Source organism: Martes martes (assembly GCF_963455335.1).
Source record: "Martes martes genome assembly, chromosome: 14".
In the NCBI taxonomy this organism is placed as follows: domain Eukaryota; kingdom Metazoa; phylum Chordata; class Mammalia; order Carnivora; family Mustelidae; genus Martes; species Martes martes.
In genome coordinates, this window is record NC_137902.1 from 8,939,993 (window position 1) to 8,957,522 (window position 17,530).

Consider the following 17,530-nt stretch of genomic DNA (forward strand, 5'->3'; position numbering starts at 1 on the left):
TAGGACTCCACACCAGTCCATGTCTGTGTGAGGAGAGAAAGGGGAAAAGCCCACCGTCTGCACCTACCTTCTGGCCTGGCGGCTGAACGCAGTGTGGCTGAAAGACACCAAAACAGAGAAACAGATGAAAACTGGAAGGTACTGCGAGTTTGGGCTCAAGAATGGGAAATGTGGCCCTTGGAAAGAGGAGCCAGGTGCCAAGGGACGGCGCTGAGCTCAGAGAGGGGAGACTGCCACCTCCTCATCCCTGGGGCAAGCCTGGTCCCACCCAGGCAAGGGCAGAAAGAAGGACTGGCATTAGCATTCAACCAGGAGCCCATTCTGAAGATTTCTGCCTGATTGACAATTCCACTCCATTCCAGAGAATGTTCCCACTGGAGCCACAACAGAGAAGTGGGTTCTGAGGAGGGCGACCACCTCTGCTGGTTAATCCATGAAAGTCTGGGGCGCCTGAGTGGCTCAGTCGGTTAAGCATCAGTCTTTGGCTCAGGACATGATCTCGGGGTCCTGGGAGCCAGTTCTGCGACAGGCTCCCTGCTCACAGGGAAGCCTAATTCTCCTTCTCCCTCTGCCCCTCCCCCACTGTTGTTCTCTCCCTCTCTCTCTCTCTCTCTCTCTAGCTCTGTCCCTGTCTGTCTTATTCTGTTTTAAATAGAAAAAAAATCTGAAGAAGAAAAAAAATCCACAAGATTCTGGCTTCCAGCTGAAAGCCCCTTCTCCCAGGAGCCCCTCAGTCCTGGACAAACTACAACAGTTGGCCACCTTAGTGTGACCTATTTCCTGTAAATCCTGTAATGAGACCAATGATCACTTTGATGTTGGAGTAAACCAAATGAATAATATTTTTTACTTGGCAGAACTGAACCATTTGATTGATGGAAGGTTCCCTGTATCAGGAGACTGGGTTAAGTGCTTGGATCCAGGAGGCCATATCACAATCACTGGTCTCCCACGGATGACCTGCACTGGGACTTGTCATCACGTTGTGACATGGGGGGCCCAGCATAGCCTAGGATGCAAAGAGCCTGGGTGACAGTCCTGTGGGAACAAGACTTGATGGCGTTGGGCAACTTGCTTACTCTCCATCAGCCTCAGTCCACTCATCTTAAAAAAAATGGGGATGTCAACGGATGAATGGATAAGGAAGATGTGGTCCATATACACTATGGAGTATTATGCCTCCATCAGAAAGGACGAATACCCAACTTTTGTAGCAACATGGACAGGACTGGAAGAGATTATGCTGAGTGAAATAAGTCAAACAGAGAAAGTCAAGTATCATATGGTTTCACTTATTGGTGGAGCATAACAAATAATATAGAGGACAAGGGTAGATGGAGAGGAGAAGGGAGTTGAGGGAAATTGGAAGGGGAGGTGAGCCATGAGAGACTATGGACTCTGAAAAACAACCTGAGGGTTTTGAAGGGGCGGGGTGGGAGGGTGGGGGAACCAGGTGGTGGGTATTAGGGAGGGCACAGATTGCATGGAGCACTGGGTGTGGTGAAAAAACAATGAATACTGTTACGCTGAAAATAAATAAAAAATTAAAAAAAAATGGGGATGTCAACAAGAACTGCCTAAAAGGGTCTGGAGGACAGTCCACGCATGGCATGGCTCAGGGCCCAGCACAGCCAAGCACTCCACAAATGTACCTGTCTCTGTCAGCCTTGTATGATATTCACCGCACTTCCTAAACTCCATTTTAGTGCTGTCCTTGGTACACTGGCTACCACAATGCTCTAGAGTCTCTTGCACATGGGACACTGTGAGTCCATCTCCAGCTGTCCCTCCTGGGTTCTAGTGCTGGGTGGTCAGTGGGGGCCCTGTGTCAGGAGGTACACATGACCCCTGGGCGTCCACCGACTCAACCTGGGAAAGATCTAAGTCATGGTTTTCCAGAAAGCAAGCCTCAAGTTCAGAAACCCAAAACCTCCCTGTCATTTTGAGTGACATCTCTGGACTGGACCACATCTCCCATGAGCTTTTCTGCTCTAGATTCGTAGGTCCAGGCCTTGCAACATGCTCCCCCTTGTAGCAATTCAGGACATGCCACCCTAACATTGCCACTTTGGCCTATTGACAGATCTGAGCTGAAGGTGCTTGAGAAACAGCAGAGGCAGGAAGGGCTCTGATCCACACTCTTCTACTTAAAGAGCATCCATAGACTTTTTTAGGAGGATGGTGGCCTCCCTGTCCCGGGGCCAGAGGCACCTGCTCCTCACCACTTGTGGTGGCCACAGATTCGGGTCTGTGTACACCTGACTGAACTGTTCCCTAGACAACACGGACCCAGGACCGCTAATCTCCAGCCCCTACCCACATCTTTTATCTGGTCCTTGCTTGATGCAGGTGACCTTTTAGGTCCAAACTGCATGAACATGCTGCTCTGGCCACTGCTTGGGGTCTTCATCTGTTTGGGAAGGCCCTCACGGACAGGCACAAAGATTTAAGAAAAATGTCTACGCTTCTCTCCCACTAAAGCCTCAGGTCGGGTAGAATCTTGGGCCAAGCCAGAGAACCTAAGAGGGTAGAGGAAATAAGTTTCTCCCCTACTCCTCAAACATCCTTAACCCATTAACACCTCTGGCTCTAAGATGACTCATCACCAGAGTGGCTCCGTGTTTCCAGAAGGAGCTGCCTTCTACTGATAGAAGCTTTACTTGGAAAAGGCCTGCATGGTTCTGTCTCTCTTCAGGACAGCCCTGCTGAGCGTGACTCCCCTACAGCTGAGGATCAGACGGGTTGGACCACTCAGGCAAGGTCTCACAGCACTTCGGAGTTCCTGCCTTCAAGCCTGGACACCTGCCTCTTTTCCTGGGAGCTGCCTTTTTGTGCGCTGCTGACCCCGGGGAGACAAAAAGGCCACGTGTATCAGATCAGCCCCTCCAGCCAGATTCTTTGGTTTCTCATGATCTGTGCTTGAAGGCCCTGTGGACTGTGCTGAAGGGCAGGAACCTTACCAGTTATCTCTGTGAGGATGGAGACAGGCCTCCCCAACTGGACCAATAACCTTTAGGCAGAAGAGGGCAGGCAGAGGTGCAGACTGGTATCTGCAGAAATCTTGGCAGGAGAGCGGGAAAGAGTGCTCCATGGCAGGGGCAGCCCTCCGGGCGATATGGACTAGGAACAAGGGAGCAGAGGGAGAACTAGCCCAGGCTGGGAGGGGCTGGGCGAGGGCAAGAGAGAGCAGAAGGGGCAGGCAGAGTATGGAAGGAGGAGCTGCAGAGAAAGGGGACAGGCAGGGGAGAGACAGGGAGACAGAGAGAACCAGGGAGATACAGTGGTTTCCTGTGAAATGGATGCCCCTCTTCTCCTCCTGGCACCCAGGATCAGGGCAAGTCTCTCTGGGCATTGAGTGCAGCCCCACGGCCAGGCCTTTGTAAGGCTGGTGACTGTGCCTCCTCAGGGCATTGGGCCCGGCTGGCACCTGCTGTTTTCTGCTTTTGATTCGTGAAGGAGCTGTTGCTACCATGTCCGCCTGCTTGGGGCAGATGCAGACACACCCACAGGCTTTGGCCTCTCCAGGGGCCCCTGATTCCCTGACAGATGCCTACCCTGACTCAGGTCAAGCCAGGATCCCCCCTTCCAGCACCCGCCCGCTGTCACATGTCCGAGAACACCATCAGCCCAAGCCAGGTCTGATTCACCGCTGCCAAGTCCGGAGTGAGCCCACGGCTGGCCCCCCAAAAGACCCCATGGCCAGTTTGCTTCAGATAGGAAGGGACAAGGAGGCCTGCACACACACGTGTCAAGAGAGGGACAGAAGAGCCCAGAATTGTGCAAAAAGCAGGATGGCATCAAGCTGGGGTCACGGTCATTTCTGCTACCCCCCTCCTCCTCTAGCTGAGGCCGAGGGCTGGCGTTCTGTTGGAGGAGGGTGTCTGTCACCCACGGGGCTTCTACGGTGGCAGGAAGCAGAGGGCCCAAAGGCTGTCAGCGGAGCAGGAGAGCGAGAGAGCCCCGGGAGAAAGGGGCTGCTGGGCCCGGTTACCTGCACTGAGCAGCAAGACCCAAGGGAGGGCGCTGAAGAGCCTCATCTCAGCAGGCCTGGCAGAAGCCCGGGGTGGGGGCGGCTCCGAAGGCCCGTGGTTATGTAGACGCGGCTTCTGAAATCTGATCCCCTGCCCTCCCTCTGCTGCGAGGCCAGCAGTGCCCCAGGAGCACTTCTTTTTTTTTCTTTTTCTTTTATTTCTTTTATAAACATTTATTTATTTTTTTCTTCTAACATCTGGAATCTGTAGATAATATTTTTAAAAAATTATTTATTTATTTATTTATTTTTATTAATTTCTTTTCAGCGTAACAGAATTCATTGTTTATGCACCACACCCAGTGCTCCATGCCATATGTGCCCTCCATAATACCCACCACCTGGCTCCCCCAACCTCCCACCCCCCACCCCTTCAAAACCCTAAAGGTTCCAGGGGTAAGCGTGGGCACCTGCCCACCACCCCGTGTCTTCCTCAGCCAGGTTCACTGTCTTTCTCACCTAGACTGAGACGTGAGGGGCAGAGTGGCCTCCCTCTGTGGTCCTGGATGAGACAGCCAGGCTGGCCACAGGCCAACACCTCCTCCTGTTTGGAAAGCCATCCTGCCCGGGGTTAACTCGGAGCTCTCCCACCTCTGTTCGCTCGCATGAGCTTCAGAGCCCTGCCGGGGAGGCGGGCCAGCTGGCCTGGACAGGTAAGGAACAGAGGCCATGAGTTACCAGGAGACTTGTCCAAGGTCAGAGGCTGACAGTGGCAGAACCAGAAGAGGATGGACCTCCTTAGTGTCCATTGTCACTGAGAGCCCTCTGTGGGTCACTTGGAGCAGAGTCACCCGAATAGTCCTTTGACTATTAGTCCGAATAGTCCAGCTCCGGGTGTGAGTCCACACTGGTGGAGTCGATGTGGGGCAGATCAGCCTCTGGGGGAGTGTGACCTCCCGGATGACAGGTGTACACAGGTCTGTATTTAGTAGATCTGCCCAATACAGAGACACCCATGGTTAGTCTGGGGCAGTGTCGCCGCTGTAGACACACAGCACGGCCCCTATGGCAGAAAGTCTGGCAGCTTCTCAGGAGGTCACACAAGAGGGACCACGTGGCCCAGCACTGCCACGAGGTGTACATTCCAGGAAACGAAAACACCTATCCCCACCGGAAGTGGCTGATGAATGTTCACGGCAGCAGTACTGTAAGAGCCAAAAGTAGCAACAACCCCATATCCATGCCCCCAAGAATGGAGAAAAACACCAGGGTCTATCCACACAATGGCAGTCATTTGCCCCAAAGAGGCCATGGTGGCCGAACTGTCCAACAAGGAACACTAGTGATTTACATGCCAACCCAGACAACATGAGTGTCCCTTTTCCAGAAATAGGAACAAGTCCAGATTTTCCCAAATCTCTCAACAAGTCTTGCTGGTGACATACGGGAGAGCTAAGAGCCAATTTTTAAACGTGTACATTTCTCCAATGTCCAGCGGGGTCGGCATCTCCCTGTGTGTCCAGGCCACCTGCAGCTCTTGTGGGAAATCTGTCCCTATCTTCGGGCCATTTTTCTATGGCTGTTGCGACTGCGTCCCTTTTCTCCCGGAATGTAGAAGCTTCCTGTCCTTCCAGCCCGTATCTGCTTTTCAGAGGGCCCTCGTGGCTTCACAGTGTGAAGAGCGTTCGACCTCCCACGGAACAGCTGGAAACGGCTTCGATCCAGCGGGGCTCAAGCGCTCCCAGCAGAGGAAAGACGGAGGAAGCCAAGTTGCAAAAGACACGGGGCCAGTTCTCCTTCCGAGGGTCGGGCCCGGGCTCTGGCCGGTGTGAAATGCCGTAGCCCCCTGAGGTTCTCCTTCGCACCGGACTCTCCTGTCTTACTCCTTCCCAAATGCCCCTTATGAGTACCCCTTACGAGTACCCCGCACTCACACGCTCCCTGTGCCCGGTCCGCGGGGTGGACCATGCAGCTCCCGCGTTGGGGTAAACGCCCAGAGGGAGCAAACAGGACGACCCTGGAGAGAGGCTCGTCCTTCATCGTCCATCCCAGCCCAGGGTCCCTGGGTCAGGCCTGCTGTCCTCCCCCAGCAGCAGCCAAGCTCGGTTTGCCAGCCTGGGAGCGAAAAAGAAGACCCAGTTCCTTTTCCAGGGTACACTCGGGAACCCAAGTCTGAGGGACCTTCAGTCACACTGTCCTCTGTCGGAAATATATAAGTTACTTAAAAACATTTAAGTTACATGTCTCTGGAGCTTAGTCTCCAGATGTTGTGCCTAGTTCCCCGGTGGCCCCAACAAACCGGTTTTCTCCCCTTCCCTGTTCTTCCTGGGGCGCTGCCCCCCCTACAGATCTTTCCCTCCTTCTCCACGACACTGTAGGACTTTCTCCACCTTGTTCACAAACCCCTGGCCTCAGTGCCTCCCACCAGCCAGAGCTTCCAACTACTGTCCCCCCGATGATGTCCCACGGTCGTGTCATCCCCTTCCCGGCGTCCTGGCTTTTACTCTGTGGGGCTGAGTGGCAGGGTCTGGTGGGCCCTGTGGAAGTCCGGCCCCCGCGGAACCTCCGTCTTTGTCAACAGAGCGCCACAGTTTTATCCAGATTCCAATTCCTGCCCTGTGTGTCCCATGGGCCCAGGGAGAGGCTGAGCGTAGCCCCAGCTCTGAATCCTGGCCTCAGGGGTGGGGAAGGTGGTTGTCACCAGGAGCTGGCCTGGCTCCTGGGTGACCGGTGTAGGGATGAGACTGGGACCCCAATGGGACAGTGAGGTGAAGGGCAAGTGTGGCCACAGAAGGAGGGAGCCAGCTGCTGTCCCCGAGGGGCCATGCGGAGAGGGAGGCCAACTCACCAGCAGGCAGAGCAGAGCAGGGCAGGGATGCCAGCCCTGAGCCCCTGGGGGACCTCAGCCCTGAGACCTCCCCACTCACTTCCAGCTAAAGGCGTCAACACCTGTCCTTGTCGTGCAAGGCAGTTGCAGCTGGCATGTGTGTCACATGCATCTGAAAACATTCGCATCCCTGTAGGTGCCTGGAGCTAGAAAGCCAAGCTCTCATCCTTCAGGGGGCTTGCGAAAAGACCAGGCTGTTTTCTGTTCGAGGCCCCATGCTGAGCAGACCGGGGGGGGGGGGGGGGGGTGGTGCAGCTCCTCATATGTGGAGACCCAGGCAGCTTGGGCAAGTTTTTACAAAGCCAGCTTCCCCAGTCAACCCCTCAGCTCCTCAGAGGCCCTAAGGTGTATATGCATATGCGTCCCTCTGATCTGGAGCTTCACCAAAATCTCCAAAATCCAGGCAAAGCTGTGTGAAACTACAACCCACTATCAAGAATAATCTGGGATGTAGGTAAAAATGTAATGACTGGGAAAGACCCATCTGGAAAGTTTACATAAAATCACCCTTAATGACTTAAATACTATCCAACTCTACTGACTGGACTTCCAAAGGTCATATCAAGAACATGGTGCCGCGGATCAAATCCATGACTGCCTACGGCTGTCTGCAGCTCGAATTCCATCATCCTATTGCCACAAAGGACCACAACACCATCGGAGTGCTAGTACGGATGCGTCCATACACACTGTGGAATACTCTGTCACTGCCTTGAAAGTTTAGGTCATGGTTTTACCCTGAAAATATTTCTTTTCTCAATATTACATACTTTTTGGTAATTACCCAGGTTGATAGAAAAAGCTCTCGGTCCTTTATTTGAACACTGTAAAATATTTCATTACACAAACCATCTAAAATTCACTTATCCACAATCTTGTTAACTAACAGTTATATTGTCACCGATTATTTGTGGATGGCAGAAGGGACGATGCTAATTTCATTAGCTCTACATGGACTTCCGGTTGTCCCTCCGCCACCGGTCTAGCTGCCTCTCCTTGTGCAATAGCTTGGTAGGCTAATGACCACACTGTAGAGCTCTCCTTGTGAGCAGCAGGTCCATTTTCCCCTTCCGTTGTGTGATTTCTGTTCCTTTTCAAAATTGTCTTGGCTATTCTTGACCCTTTGTCCTTCCCTATGAGCTTTGGATTATCTCGTCAAACACTAGGAAATTTGATTTTGTTTGGAAGGTATTAAGTCAGTAGATTTCTTGGGAAGATGTTGGCATGTTTATAGGATCAAAGCTGTTGAGCCATTAACATTGATGTCTCCCCATTTTATCACATTTTCTTTTACATCTTTCAACACTTCATTCCATAGAAATCTGATATGCTAATTTATTATTGTAACCAGAAGCATGATTTCTTTTCACATGTGGACCCTGCAACCTTAACCTAAATATTCCTATGATTTTTTAACATTATGACACAACAATTCTATACATGTCTCAACGCTCATCATGTTCAGTGTACTCTGAATCCCCTTTATCCATGTCCCCCAACCCCTCTGGAAACCACCGCTTTTTCTCTCTAGTTAAGAGTCTGGTTCTTTCCGTCTGTCTCCTTTTCTGTTTTTCTACAGTTTGATGTAGATGATCTTAGATTTTCCGTGTTTACCATATTGGCTAAAATAAGAATAATTTCCGTTCTTCTTTGTCAATTTTTCAAACCCCTTTGTCTCTTTCTTGTGGGGGAAGAAAGCCTCGGTGATGACAGCCTCCAGTATAAGGTTGGGTAAAGGTCATGACGGACATTCCATCCACTCTTGATTGTAATGGAATTGTGTCTGAAGTTTCACCTGTGAACTCGACATTTGAAGGAGATTTTTTGTAGTTGCACTTTCTGTCATTCAGATTGTTCCTTTCAATGACTAATTTGTAAGAGGGTTTTTTCTTTGTCATCATTCAAAGCTATTGAACATTGTTGACTTTTCTTTCTAACCCATTCAAGTGTCAATATGAATTTTAGTTCTTTTTTTAAAAAAGATTTTATTTATTTATTTATTTGACGGAGAGAGAGATCACAAGTTGGCAGAGAGGCAGGCAGAGAGAGAGGGAGGAATAGGCTCTCTGCTGAGCAGAGAGTCTGACGTGGGACTCAATCCCAGGACCCTGAGACCATGACCAGAGCCAAAAGCAGATGCTTAACCGACTGAGCTATGCAGGTGCCCCTGAATTTTAGTTCTTATCCTGTTAACTTGGGAAATGACATCAGTAGATGTTCTGATTCAAAATATCTTTGCATCCTTAGGATGGATCTTAGTTTTTAAGAAGGTTTTGTACACTGCTGAATTCAGTTTCTGAAAATTCTCTCCTATTCGATTTTATTTTATCCTCTGTTCCCATCTACAGTCATAAACTAGATTGCCTAAAGTTTCCTCCCCTGTAATGTTCTTGTCCTTCAGTCAATGAGATTAGAATTATATCAGATTATTCTATATTTGCAAAATTATTTAGGTAGTCTTTTTGTTTCCTCTAAGATGTTTCCAGTACAATAAAGATGAGGGAACACTGTGATATTTCCTTGTAAAACTATCTGGAACTCTGATCTTTTGGAGCAGAAAACTTTTGCTAACTAATTCCATTTTGTTAAGGCGCTCAAGAAATATTTATCGAATCAAAAAAATTGATGCATGGATGAGAAAAGTATTTTTAAGGAAATCTTTGGCATTACTTCTGTTTTCTTAAGCATATTTTCTTAAAGTAGTTTTAGGTTTACCCCCTGCTGCTGCATGAGCAATAATCCACCCCTGGTATCACCATGACTCATCAGAAAGATCCATTTGTCCTAAATGTTGAATCTACCCTGAAACACAATAATTAGCTGAAGTCCATGGTTTACATTAGCCTTGATTCTGGGTGGCTTACATTCTATGAGTTTGGACAAAAGTACGATGACATATATCCATCATTAGAATGTCATACAGAGTATTTTCCTTGCCGTAAATATCCTCTGTGCTCTGTCAATTCATCCCTCCTTCCCAATCCCTGCAACCACTGATCTCTACTGTCTCCATCATTTTACCCTTTCTGGAAAATCCCATAGTGGGATCGTATAATCCCATAGCTGGCCTCTTTTACTTAGCAATGTGCAGTGAGGTTTCCTCCACATTTCTTTTCATGGCTCGATAGCTCATTCCTTTGAGCACTGAATAATATTCCATTGTCTTGACAGAGCACAGTCTGTTTATCCATTCACCTGCCCAGGACATCTTGGTTCCTTCTGAGTTTTGGCCATCATGAATATAGCTACTATACCATCTGTGTGCAGGTTTTGGTGTGAACAGGTTTCAACTCCTTTGGGTGAGTGTTGGTTATATTATCATGGCTTTCACTGAAACATTGTAATTCAGAAATCATGTCCACACAGCACTCCTTCATTCACTCTTGGAGCTTCTGTTTCTAGAACATTCCATGGTACAAATATTTGTCTGTGATTTGGCAGGCATGTTGGTCCTCATTTCAGAGCATGGAAGGCACAGTTTCCTGGCTACACTCAAAGGTAGGGTCCCAGAGAAATGGAAATGTCACTGCAAGTAACCTCAGGCCAGAGCTGGGGCTGGGAGGCTTCCAATTTTCCCCTTAACAAAGAGGGACAGGAGAGGGCCTGGGGAGCTAGTCTCAGGCATGGCGACATGTGCTGTGTGCCCCTCTGTCTGCTGTGCCACAAACCCCAGCTCCTGCCTCACTGTCCCTGACCTGTCCCAATCAGCACTTGGGCCCCTTCCCCATCTCAGGTGCCCACCTGGCCTCACCTGGGCTTCACCTGGGCCCTGCTTTCATCAGAGCCCATGCAAGCTCTGAGGGCGCTCCTCACCCAGTAGCTTCAGGTGCCAAACTTTCGGAAGTGCAGGTGCTTCTCCCAAGATGTCATGTTGTTGGAGGAATCTTAGCACAGAGGAGACCGCTAGAGGGGTTTCCAAGCTCCTGGAGTCCCCTTCCTGGTGAATGTGGGCGTGGTGGGTTGGGAAATATTTAATATCCGGCAATGAGCATAGTTGTGAAACACAGCCTGATACCTGTGATGTCAGACCTCCCACTCTGGCCAGTCTCCCGGATCAGCACGGCATCACTGAACACGGGGCTGGGAAGGGACTTGCCGCCCCTCCCCGTACGTACAGTTTCCACCAGATAGAATCCTAGAAAGCCCCTCAGGGAAAGATAACAACAGAATGGAGTTGAATAATTTTAAAAGGATGCGTTTGCGTGTAAGTACCTTTGTTTTGGGTGCAATTTATTTAACTACTAAGTACTAACGTATTAAGTTCCTACCATTTAATCTTTCCTAATGGCTCTGATTAATTGCAGATTTGCAAGATTTCTGAAAATGCAGTCCCCCACGGCAGCCAGCTGCCCCGGGGGGACTTCCTCTCTCCGCCTGGCATGCGGCGAGGCAGCGGTCCTGTGCGCACACACTGGTACCATATGTCCCAGCCAAACGCAGTCATCTAGAGGAAACTCGGGTCCAACCCATGGTTCCCTGCAGCAACTATGAGCTGAGGCTGTCCCTGGGTGGCAAGCACCAGAAGCTGCCCCGATCAAACCTGTCCAGAAAGGAGCCTCTGTCTTGGGCAGAACCCTGTGCTGGTCATTCTGAGGGCCCTTAAGCCAGGGACAGGACTGGGGCGCAGAATCCGGGGGCTGCCGGTTAGCCTCCTTAGGCTGCCATGGAAATCAGGGCAAAATGGGACATACCCACCCTCTGTTGCTCGAGATCCAGACAGGATTCTGTTTTCTTACAGGTAGGGAGAGGAGGCAGAGGCAGCCCTTTTCTGGGGTTCTTTATTAGAGCAAAAAATGCGAAGCAATTCCCGTAATGGTCCAGCACTGGCGTCCAAAGGGAACAAAGTAACAAGGTCCCTAGAAGCAAAAGGCCTTAAGGCACAGCCGTGTCACCCTCTGGTGTTCACAGGTGGAATGGCAGGAGTGTGAGTCCCGAGAGGCTGTGCCCGTGGGAGGGGCTGGAGGGCAGGCTCTGTCCCCGGAAGGGGAAGGAGACAACTCGGGACAACTTGGTGACATTGTCTTGCTGTTCTCCTGGCTCCTGGGGCAGAGGGCTGGGGTGTCCGCATTCTGCCGAGGAGGAGCTGAGGGTTAGTGAGTGGGCTGTGAGCAGGTCCTGAGGCGCGGCCACCCCGGCACAGGGAGAGGTCACTGTAGATGGGTGTGGACCTCACAAGCATCAGAGAGCCCCTCATTTGCCACCAATTTCCTTAAGGATCGTGGGTCCCACACCCCACCCAGCTGCAGACAGCCTTGTCAGGTGCAGCCAGAAGGACAAACTCTCTGTGAGTCCAGTGTCCCTGGGCGGCTGGCGCCTAGGTCTGGGGACACAGGAGGGAGGAAAACCCGGCACTTGGAGTCTGGGGCTGGCCTCCGCAGCGCCCCCGGCCTGCCCCACCCCATCTTGGATTCTGTGCTCTCTCACCTCTCTGAGCCTCAGTGTCCTTCCCTGCCAGGTGACAGTGATAGCACCTGACCAGCGCAGCTGTCGGGGGATTGCATTTCACTCTGTGTTTGAAGACCTCCCCGGGCAAGAGATGCTGAACTAGCGTCTCTCCACGCCATGCTTTCTCTGAGAGGACAGGCTGCAGCAACGGTGCTGGTCAAACGAGGTCCTTGTGGGAAGAGCCACTTTAAGATGGTCTCTGCAGAGTGAGGCTGAGGAGGTTTCCAGAGGGAAAGTGCCTGGGCACACAGGGAGGGCAAGCCTGCCTCCAGAGTCCTCCCTCGGGGACGGCAGCGACCTTGGCCTTCCTCTGCACCCTCTCACGAGCAGGGCCCCAGCTGGCCTCTTCAGAGGGACCAAAGGACGCCTCCACCAGTGGTTCTCAATCTTGCCTGCCTAGGAACCGCCTGGAGATTTTAAATCACCACAGTCAGGCTCACCTGCAGGGATCCCGATCTAACTGGTCTGGGTTCAAGTAGGCAGTTGAAGCTTGAAAGCCCTGGACTCATCCTCGTGTACGGCTGGGAGTGAGCAACCCGGCCCGAAACCAGTCTCAGTGGCTGGAAATCACAGCAGCCCGGGTCCTTTCCACCTGGCCCTGCTGTGACGCAGACAGTGGGCTCCTACTGCCATGGGAGTCTGTCTGGCTCTGCCCTGTCCTACTGTCTCTATCCGGAGCCCTGGGCCTGGCCCCATGTCCCGCTCACTCACAGCCACACCTTCTGCCTCTCTATCTCTATCCCTGTCTCCTGCTCCTCTCACACCCATCTCTGCGTGTTTGTCTTTCACTGTCTGGCATCTATAAGCTGCCCCTCTACCCATCTGTACAGCTGCCAGAACATCTGGCTCTGCCCACCTGTCGGATGCTCCTCCCTGGAGATGCAGGGTTTCCCCCCGACTTGCCTGACGTGTTTTCCCCAGCATCGAGCCTGTGTTTCCAGGAAAACCAGCCTCTATCTGTCTGTGGCCACAGCTCACCGGACATCTGTGCCAAGGTACGGCCCTGCGGGGTACCAAGCCCTGGGCTCTCCTGTCTTCTTTTCTCACATGTGTTCCAGAGAAGGTGGGGGCAGTGTTTGAGCCAATGCGCACTGTCCCAGCTTCACATCTGAGGATTCGGAGGCCACCCACTAGCCATGAGGGTGCTCATCCCCAAGGCGAAGGTCACCACGGCCATGAAGGGCCCAGCAGAGACGGCAGGGCTGTGGCAGCTCCCCTAAGGGCTGGCCTGCTTTTCCACATCAGTCGGTGGCAGGTCTGGGAAGGAGAGGAGGGTGGGAATCAGAATGAGCCCCGTGGAGAGGGGGCAGTGACAAGTGAGGATGGTGGTCTGGGTGATGATAATCAGAATCATTTGTGTGACAGGAGAGGAAAAAGGAAGGGACAGAGAGGTGCCAGATAGGAAACTGAGGCCAGAGCCCAAAGGCGGCCAGAAGGATCTCAGTGTCCGGTCAGCCAGTATCAGCCAGGAAAGGTTTTGGACAGGAAGTCAGAGTTAGGCTTTGGGAGCTCAAATGTGGCCAGAGGTTCCAGAAGGATGGGAAGGGAGACTTGGGACATTTAGATAGCTGGGAAATGGGTACAAGCACCCCAGGCCAGAGGTCCTCAGGCCCTGAGCTACTGCAGTGCCCATGGGAAGTGGGCAGCGTCCCTGTCAGCCCCCCTCACCGGTCACCCTATCCCGTGTCTCTCCCTAGCTCCACCCCCACTGCAGGGTCCCTGCACACAACTTATTTCTGAATTACATCCCCTTCCAGTGGGATGTGAGCACCAGGGGGCAGGCATTTTGATCTCCTTCTGCTTGTTTATCTGATTCCCGGCACATAATAGTCCTTCAAGGAGTGCATATGTGAGGTAAGAGCCCAGAATCAGCTAGACACGCCCACTGCCCCAATACGCGACACAAAGAGAGCCACCAAAGACGCCCCACGGGTGGATCCCAATAACCAAGAAGGGGGTTTGTGGCAAGTGCAGCTACCCCACACCTGTCCCCGTCACCCGTGCTACCGCATCTGCTGCCCTGTCCTCAGCCTAGACCAGAAACCCTGGGTCTCAGTCTGAGGACCCTTCCTCGCCCACACCCACAAGAAAACAGCAGAGCGAGAAATGCGATCCCCGTTGGAGATGAGGAGATGGCATGGCTGACCCCCCAAATGTCAGCCCTGTGAGCCGCTGGATAAACCCATCCTGCCTGCATCCGCACGGCCCTGCCTGGGGACGCAGGGGCCTCTTGTTATCACCGTCATGAGCACTGACGTCACCGTTGGTGTCGTGTTGTTGATATCAATGATGGTAACAATAGTACCAAGACCCGCTGTTCATCGCACCCAAGAACTTGACCCAGGCAGACAGGAAGGCAGTTTAACTAACGTTATTTTATTGCACCCCCTCAACAGTCCTAACCGGTAGATATCCACGTCTTTGTTTCACAGAAAAGGAGCGTGAGGTGCGGGGAGTTCAGGAGCCAGAGGATAAAGGTGGCAAGTGTGTCTGTGTCGCAGATCAGAACTCTCTTGGCCAAGCACCGCACGTGGTCCCCCACAGACCAGAACGCCGGAAGAAGGCGGGGAGCGATCTAGCGGACTCCACATCGCCCTATGGGGCCCAGCAGGCCTGGCACGTGGGGGGGGGGTGTCCAATCGGAGGGGGCGCGACGCCCACAGAAACATCCCGGGTCCCTGCGACTCTGGGGCCTAAGGGTGGGAGGGCCGGCTCGTCGCCAGGTCCCTCTTCTCGGTGCGCGGGGCCCGCTTCAGGATGGGTCCCAGGACGACGTCCACCTGCTGGTGGGAGCCCACGTCCCTCTTGGCCCTGACGATGCAGCCCCTGCGGCAGCGGGAGGAGTAGTCGTCGGCCCTGCACACCACCATCTTGCAGTGCAGGTACACGGAGGGGAAGCGCCTCAGGAAGAAGAAGGAGCTGAACTGGAAGCGGGCGATGCGAGGCGACGGCTGCGGGTAGGAGCGGTAGGTGCTGTCCTTGGCGCACCTGCGAGAGGAGAAGAGCGGCCGTCAGCGGCGGGCGCTGGGGGCGCTGCGGGCGCTGGGGGCGCTGGGGGCGCTGGGGGCGCTGGGGGCGCGCCGCCTTCCGCAGGACGCGGGGCCCCCACACCGACTGTCGGGAAACCCCGCAGCTGCGGCAGCAGCATCCCGAAGCCGCACAGCAGCCCCGGCTTTCCACACAGACCAACAGGGCCCAGGTGGCACAGTGGGGGCTCCGTGCCCCTGGGTGCCGGGTGCTGGGGGCCGGGGGGGGGCGCTGGAAACGCGGGGCCCAGAGAGAGGGCACTGAGGAAGACGGCATTTCCTTTCCTTCTCTGCCTGCAGGGCCAGGCAAGGCCAACTGGGCTACTCTCTGGTGTCTTCCGGGGCTAGCACCCCGTCCCCACCCAAGTCTCTGGGGCTGTATCTCCTGACCCACCTCAGCTTGCCCTGAGCCCTGGGTGGCCCTGCTTTCCACACAAGCCTGAGTGCTCTCCAGTACCCCCTACTCCAATATCGACCCCCTCCTTGTTTCCTCAGAGGCTGCCTCATCTCCACTGGTGTTAGCAGGAAGATTACTTAAGAATCCCCTGAAAGAGGGGCGCCTGGGGGCTCAGTCCTTAAGCATCTGCCTTCAGCTCAGGTCATGATCCCAGGGTCCTGGGATCGAGCCCCGCATCGGGATCCCTGCTCAGCGGGAAGCCTGCTTCTCCCTCTCCCTCTCCCCCTCCCCCTGCTTGTGTTCCCTCTCTCGCTCTTGCTCTCTCTCTGTGTCAAATACATAAATAAAATCTTAAAAAAAAAAAAAAAAGACGACTCTCCTGAAAGATCAAGATCAGGAGCAGTTCCCAGCTCTACCCCCGGAGGAGCAAGCAGCTTCCGTAACCCACGACATCTCTTAACGGGAGGATTTGGGGTGATGTAGCAAAGACGGAAGCAAACTGGTCCTTGGGGTTTAGGGTGGAAATTTTTTTGTGGTGGATGGGAGCCATCACGAGGGCAGCCTGATTTGCCTGGAAATGTGGCCCAGGTTTCCCTCGGTATCTTCCTGCCCCTTCCAGAGTCTCCTTCCTTCACTTTCAATGCACATCCTCTCAAATACCATGTTCTTTTTTTCCACAGGGGTCAATTTAGCAGCAAAGATGAGAAGGAAGGTACCCAGAACCTTGTCAGGAAGCAGGACAGTTGTAAATGAGGTCAGGGTAACCCCAGGGCTGCTGGGCAATAATTGCATTTGCATAAAACCACACCAGTCAGTGCGGTCTGGAGGAGCCAGGGCTCCATAACCCAGGCTGCACTTCAGAATCACTGGGCCGGGGGGTGTGGATTTTAAAACTACAGATACCCAAGCCCCACGACAGATCAAATAAAGTGAATGTGCAGGTGGGGCCCAGGCATGGCTGTGTTCGAAGCTCCTGATTCCTCTAATGGGCATCCAGGCAGGTGACCTGGCTGTGCCCACGGATAGCTAGTGAGTCCCCGCACTTCCCAACCCTGATTCCTAGCACAGCCCCTTTGCCTATCAGTACAACTTCTATCTGATACTTCTGTGTGATTGTTACTGAAGTGCCAAGGTCAAATTATCAGCAAAGAAAGGGTGCACACACCAATGGGCAGGGACGGAAGAGTAGGGATGGGAGTTGCACATCCCAGCATCCCAGGACCCATTGATGAGCTCAGAAGAAGCAAACTCTCCCTCCCCAGAGTCCTGTCATCCAGGGGAGCAGGACTGTAGTGGACAAGCCCAATCTGGGCACCACTGATCCCAGTCTGGACACCACTGACCTGACTTCTGCATCTCTCGAGTTGGTTAGACCCACCATTCTCAGCTGCTAGGTCAAGAGACTCCTGCTGACCCTATTACTGGCAACATTCCTTGTGGACCACCTGCTGTGCATACTCTTTGCCCAGAGCCCCTTCGCCTCCTTCCCATCTCATCCTCCCAACAGCCTATGATGTGGGCACCACGCTTCACATCTTAAGGGTGAAGAGACTGGCTCAGAGAGATATGACTGCTTGCCCAGAGTGATGCAATGGGTACATGGCGGAGCCGGCATCTCAGTCTCAAGCTGTTGCAGAATCAAGGCTTTCCCCACTACACGCACATCTTCTTACAGAGTTCAGCCACCTGGGTTGATTCCCAATTACAGCTAACCTGCTTGGTGACCACTGGGGGCTCATTACTTCTCCACACATCCATTTCCATGGATGTTAACCAGGTAGGACAATCTGACTGGTTAAGTTGGA

The 17,530-nt window shown here is 52.9% G+C and overlaps 1 protein-coding gene across 4 annotated transcripts in view; it reads right to left on the bottom strand.

Moving 5' to 3' along the window:
* Positions 1–14,656: 14,656 nt before the first annotated feature.
* Positions 14,657–17,530, bottom strand: part of DMBT1 (deleted in malignant brain tumors 1) — a 61,741-nt gene continuing 58,867 nt past the window's right edge. For all 4 annotated transcript variants that reach the window (XM_080823378.1, XM_080823376.1, XM_080823377.1 and 1 more), the window contains one exon: positions 14,657–15,290. In XM_080823378.1, coding sequence (XP_080679504.1) covers positions 14,996–15,290 — 295 coding nt within the window. In that variant the 3' untranslated portion in view covers positions 14,657–14,995. The remainder of the gene's footprint in view (positions 15,291–17,530) is intronic.